Here is a 6,702-nt window from a genome sequence, read left to right as displayed (position 1 = left end):
AGTGATACAGTTGTATATCTCAATCTTATGACCCACATGCAACATCCTCATTTGGATGAACTCTTGCATGAGTCAGAGTGTGTGCACTGTGGCACCCTAGCACATACACACACACACACACACACACACACACTCACACACACACACACACACACACACACACACACACACACACACACACACATATATACACACACACACACACACACACACACACTCACACACACACACACACACACACACACACACACACTCACACACACACACACACACACACACACACACATATATACACACACACACACACACACACACACACTCACACACAGAAAGAGGGAATAAGAGAGATTTCTCCTCCTGCTTTTATTGTGTTATCACAATAAAATATTCTGATGACAGATACTCTTTCTCTGTACTCTTATTGTGCTGTATCAATGGACCTAATGAACACAGATTGAAAAAAAAAACACAGGATATATACCACACATCTGTACACCACCGGTGCCGTCTCCACATGGGCTGTGTTTGGTCATAAAGCCCTAGCTGTCTGTGGTCTCTGTGCTGAGGCAGCACCGCTGACGCCAGATGAGGCTCTGAGTGCCTCACTCGTATTATTAGCTCTGATGCTAACGCTTCAATGCCAATACTCTTAGCTGGCTTCCTGCCCTTGTCTCCCACCATGAATTACTGTATCACTGATCTGGAAATTCTCCAATGCAGAGGCCTTTCCAGTTGCTATTCCGAGTTGTAACAGCTCAGTGGAGGTTACAGGGAGGGAGATGGGGGAAGCACAGCTTGAGAGTGTAGGTGATGAGATTTACACAGCAGGACGGGTGTCGCAATGCCAGTGACTGGCTGATATGGACTTCTGAATGGACTTGGATTGACCAAACAACATAGAGAATGCAAACATTGAAAGTAAAAAAATACATACATACATATGTTACAATAACTACAAAATATGTATATAGAAAACAGAATAATAATCTTTACAATTATCATATATGTATTTCAATGCCCTTATGCCATCTGACTATGTACAAAGTGGCATGAGACTCACTCACTCACTCACACACACACACACACACACACACACACACACACACACACACACACACACACACACACACACACACACTCACACAACCTTTCACAGAAAATATATAAATGGATTTGGGAAGCAGCCTAACATGAAGACTTGGATTTCTCCATGACTACGATGGCAGTCTCTAAAACTGCGTAGAAAGCACTTTTAACAGCTTCCGTTCTCCCAGGCACCTCTCAATATAAGTGCTTTTCTCCAGACGTCATCAGTTATGATGACAATGACTTCACTCCCTGACACCATCCTTAAGGAATGCAAAGGCAACAGGACACAGATTCAGGTAGCTACTGTGAAGGGAATGACCAACTTGTTTTTTTCTCTCTTTTTCCACACACACAGTTTCATAATACCAAAACCATCATGGTAGGGTTTAGTTACTGTAGGCTTTGGGCCGAGTTTCAGGTTATACTCTGGTTGTTCAGGGCCGATTATTCATTTTGATCTGGTGTGGCGGACCCAATCTAGCCTAAAGGACATCTTGGATTTCTAAGGTAAGATCGTTGTAGTAATTTAGGGTCAGGTGGACAGAACTTGGTCAGAGTTCCAAATGTTCCTCTATGTGTTCTGAAATTAGAGAGTCCCGTCTCAGATCTGTGGGGGGTTGTCAACGGCGACAGCAGAGTACTCTGTCTCAGATACATGGGAGGCCTCTATGAGCCTAGCCAGGCCTGTGTGTGTGGAGTACTTAAAGATGAACGCCTTCATCAGATCATAGCGGTAGTTCCTGTTGATGAAGTTGTAGAGGATGGGGTTGAAGCAGCAGTGGAATAGGGACAGACACTGGGTGAGGTGCAGAGCCACGTAGAGGAGGTTCTCCAGCCCACAGCTCAGAGGCACAAAGCCCAGCAGAGTGAGGGCATCAGCCAAGAGGACACTGTGGTACGGCCCCCAGCAGCCCAGGAACACCACGATGTAGGCCAGGATCACCCTGCGGCTCACACGACGCTCCTGCTCCACCGCTGAGGATGAGGAGGAAGAGGAGGAGGAAGAAGAGGAGGAGAGGGCATTGGCCAGGAGGGTGTAGAACAGAGCGATGATGGGGAAGGGGAGGGCGAAGCCTAAGAGGATGAAGCTGAACTGGACACCCACCATCCACTCCCATTGGTTGTCCTCTGGGTAGACAGGCCTGCATAGCACCGCGTCCCCGTGTGATGACCTCACCGCACGCAGGAAGTAGGTGTCTGGCAGGGAGGCCACCAGCGCCAGGAGCCACACCCCGACACACACAGAGCGGCGAATCAGCTTCCTGCGTTGGCTTCCCTCGCTGTCTCCAAGGTGCTTCACACTCAGGTAGCGGTCGACACTCATACAGGCCAGGAAGAAGATGCTACTGAAGAGGTTGACAGAGAAGAGCAGGTGTGTCAGTTTACAGGCCACCTCGCCAAAGGGCCAGTGGCCGTGCTGCCACAGCGAGCTCACCCACACAGGCAGCGTGATGCACACACACAGGTCAGCAGCCGCCAGGTTTGATATGTACAGATGTGTCTCGTGGCGAGGGGTGGAGTTCGTTCTCTGGGCACGGATGTTGACCCAGAGGACCAAGGAATTGGCAGCCAGGCCAATGACAAAGATGAAGACGTAGAGGATGCACATGGAGTAGTGCAGGGCACTGCGGTCGAACGCCGCGGCACACACCACCGCCTCCACGCGCGACACGTTCTCCAGGGGGTCCAGGTCCCCCAACGCATCCCACAGGTCGGCCAGGTCACTGGTGCTCAGATTCATCTCTCAGTCCTGGGAGAAGACCACCACAGAAGCCCTCGGGGAGAAGATCACACACCTCACTCGGACCCGGGATCTGTGGAAGCAAGCACACATCAACTCATTAGTGAGGATCACGTCACTCTTGTGTGTCTGAGACATGCCATTGAAATGAATTTCACATTCTGAAAGTCAGAACAGGTCTTAGATGTATATCTTGTTTCATACTGTGCTTGTTTTCATTTCATTTGTCATTCACAAGACCCTGCCTTGGCTTTAACTCATCCTAACCTCACTATGTGGGGCAGATCCGAATCAGAAAAGCCATCCACCCTTCCATAAAGCAGTGTATGGAGTGGTAGTATGTTATGAGATGTAACTATAAAAACAAATAGCTTTCTGTGGTATGCCACCAGACAGTTAACTCTTAAAACACTGCTTCATGAGGTTCACAAAGGCTCTCTGTTATTTTGGGATGACAGAGAATGTTGGGGAACTCTACATCTTTGATGTGCAGTCAGGGGGCAGCAACCAGAAATGTTTACATTAGTTCTAAAAACACTGAGTGCAGATTAAACATGAGGAAATGGGATCTGGAACCTAAACAGCGAGTATTTCCGGAGCACTCCTGGCATTCCGAGATCCTGCGTCAGTCGGAATGGGGAAACCTGATGCCACTTTAAAGAATGTTATCCCTTTTCGCTCTTGTTACAAAGCGACATTTTCCCATGCTAGTCTGCCCCTTCAGAAAACAGAGTGAGGGCAAGAGCAGAGCTGTTACAGCCAGAGGATCAAAGAGCTGAGTCGTCATAACCACATATACATCATCTACATCTGAGACTAATCATAAAAACCATACTTGCGCACACGCTAATTTCAAACAGGGTATACAATATATACACAATCATTTATGCACACGCACATGGGCGTACCCATACAAGATGTCACACAGTCGCACACAGAAAGAGAACACACACACACACACACACACACACACAACAAAGTTTAACCACACTACTAAGCTGGGTTCCCTCTTTTGACGAGGCTAGGTTCACAACGCAACCTCTGACCTAAATGTATGTCTAAATCTGATTGGTCCCCTCACACCCTGGCATGATGTCTTTCTTACCTCTGCTAACTGAGAGCCTGAGGGGTGAGAGGTGAGGGGCCAAACCCTAAACATGAACAAGCTTGGAGTGATGTTAAACCTCCTGTTCCTCCTTAATGACATGCATGACTGCAGAGTGAGTGAAATGTGGAGGCACATCAGAAGGAGCTTTAACCGCCTTAGCCACGGTCCAACCACGGTCAAAGCCAGGTCACCAACCGCTGGGTGACACAGCACTTTAGAGAGCAGTAAAACAAGACTGCCTGGAGCAGATGTGTGAGTGCGAGTGTGAATATGGAATACAACATCGCCCACGCTAAGCTTGTCAGTTACTCAACAGAAGGCTGATAATAACAAGGGGTCTATCTCTGACTGCATGAGTGTGCTCGTGAACATAATCTTCATTCCTGCTCCATAGGTATGTGTGTGCTGTGTTATGTCTGCCACTGGTTACAGCTGATTCTATCTGTGAGCATGGTGTTTCTCAACTGATAGCCCCTTGGAAAGTCATTTGGCTTTTAACACCCCCACTTGACCCCTTTGCCTTGTTCCACTGACTGTAGTATTGTAATTCTCTTTAATAGAGGGATTTTGTATTCTAACACACAGTCTCTCCCTAATTCCCTTCCATTATATGTTAAACACCTCAGGTGCCAGTTAACCTCAGATCTCACTGATCCATTATTCCCTTCACACTCATGCCATCTGATAACATGCAGCACACTGGAATGATAAGCACTCGAATGCTCTGTCTCTCTCTCTGTCTCTGTCTCCCTGTCTCTCTCTCTCTCTCTCTCTGTCTCTCTCTCTGTCTCTGTCTCCCTGTCTCTCTCTCTCTGTCTCTCTCTCTGTCTCTGTCTCCCTGTCTCTCTCTCTCTCTCTCTCTCTCTCTCTCTGTCTCTCTCTCTCTCTCTGTCTCTGTCTCCCTGTCTCTCTCTCTCTCTGTCTCTCTCTCTGTCTCTGTCTCCCTGTCTCTCTCTCTCTGTCTGTCTCTCTTTTTCTCTCCCTACAAAAACCTCTGATAGAATTGTGGCATTTTCAAAAGTGATATGACTCATGCTTTACTATACTGTAACTCCCATGCCAATTGGAGCATAGACTGCATTTAAAAAAAATCGAAAGTGATTCCCTCCGGTTACGCATTAGCTACACTGCAAGCACAGCTGCTGATGCATTCCAATACACAACAAATACGGAGCAATGAAAGTGTTTTCAAGTTGCAGGTGCAACAATAAAAGCTTGGAGGTTTCTCTGGCTGTAAGAAGTCTCTCCTGTTGGTTAAGGCTTTTGTGGTGCAAAGGGAAAGCCTCAATGGAAGAGAGTCGACGGGCGGGTCCACAAGCGCCCCTTCTAGAGTTCTGTTGGATGAGGATCTTTGTAGTTGTCGTTTTGCTATACATGCCCTACTTACAGGGAAACCTTTACCAATTGACATACATAACATACATAACATGACTTACATAACAAACGCAGGCCTATGGCGCTAATTAGCGTTAAAGTGTTGTTAATACATCATTATACCACATAGAGCAGAATGCTTCTTCGTGATCTTAGAATGATAAGGTTCTATCTCCGTTTAGGGTGGTTCAGAGATATTGAGCGTCAAAGTGTTTACATTCCATTATGTTTTGTGAGATGGAACTTTTGTATTTTATTAATTACTAACTCAAAAATGTCAACATTTAAAAAAAATAACACCATACAGGCATTAATACACACCTAATGGATCAGATTATGTAAAAAACTCAATTTTGACAAAAATGGAGATAGAACCTTATAATTCTAATGTCACGTCTTCCCGTTGCATCAGCATGCAGGGGTTTCAGTACCTGTGTACATTTTAAGATTTCATCGATAGAACGCAGTTATTACGCGCGAGATGCGCAAAAAAAAAATCCGACCTGAAAGTCCTGCGCGCTGAGTACACATTCATTCATTCACTCCCATTGTTAGCCAGGTTTAAATCTGCATTGAAACAGAACACATTCTTTATCAGATGCCAGGGCACTCCGTGTAGTAACCTGGCGGCGCTCATTGAATGTGCACCGCTAATCCGCGCTCCCCGCTGGGCAAGCTGATGGTCCTTTCTATGGAACCAATTCAGCACTCCAGCGGCCAAGAGTCACTATAGCCTATGCATGCACCGACTAATGTTAACCAAAACTCCGCTGTAACTAATGCACCATTAGCAAATGCTTTGTAGACTATTAACCGTACATTAAGCATTTGAGTAATTGAATAATATGGGGTGTGTGTGAGCGAAACTGAAACGTGTCCATGCGTCTTTCGCTCGACGACTTCGTTAGTTTTTTTAACTATAAGAGCAGATGCAACCTAAATGCATGTAAAATGCCTTACTTGTATTTGAGAAAACTCCTTGAACAGTGATCTTCAAGCAGCTTCTCCAGAGCGATGGGATGTGCAGTTATTGCAGGCTATTCTTTTCCGAGGTGTTCAGAGGCAATGAGTTCTCTGCGCTCTGAATACGACTGAGTGTGTGTGTGTCCCGTCAGTGTCTTCATTCAGCAGGGAACCTGGCCTCGTACGTCCCACTGCACTTGCTAATATATTGCGGAGAGCTACGCCTCCAAGGCAGGTCCCAAAAGACATTCGTTGAGGGTTTTGCCAAGAAAATAAGGCATCGGATTTCCTTCCATTTTTACATCCCACAAACAATTGCCTCAGAACGAAACACGTTTGTGCATCCGACAGTTAGGCCGGTTAAGGGTCACATTAATATTATAATTTAGTCCCATCTAGGGCTGCATGTAGTAATTTGGAATTACTT

The 6,702-nt window shown here is 46.3% G+C and overlaps 1 protein-coding gene across 1 annotated transcript in view; it reads right to left on the bottom strand.

Annotated features, from left to right (window-relative positions):
• LOC308162764 (atypical chemokine receptor 3-like) overlaps positions 1–2,809 on the bottom strand; it is a gene marked incomplete at its 5' end in the record, with an annotated part of 2,893 nt that extends 84 nt beyond the window's left edge. The window contains one exon of the mRNA XM_080536906.1: positions 1–2,809. This exon is cut by the window's left edge and continues 84 nt beyond it. Coding sequence (XP_080393032.1) covers positions 1,691–2,809 — 1,119 coding nt within the window.
• Positions 2,810–6,702: the final 3,893 nt, after the last annotated feature.

The sequence above is a fragment of the Nansenia antarctica genome, assembly GCF_963989245.1.
Source record: "Nansenia antarctica genome assembly, chromosome: 7".
NCBI lineage: Eukaryota > Metazoa > Chordata > Actinopteri > Argentiniformes > Microstomatidae > Nansenia > Nansenia antarctica.
The sequence above is the reverse complement of the archived record's forward strand: the minus strand, read 5'-3'. Positions and strand labels throughout refer to the sequence as shown.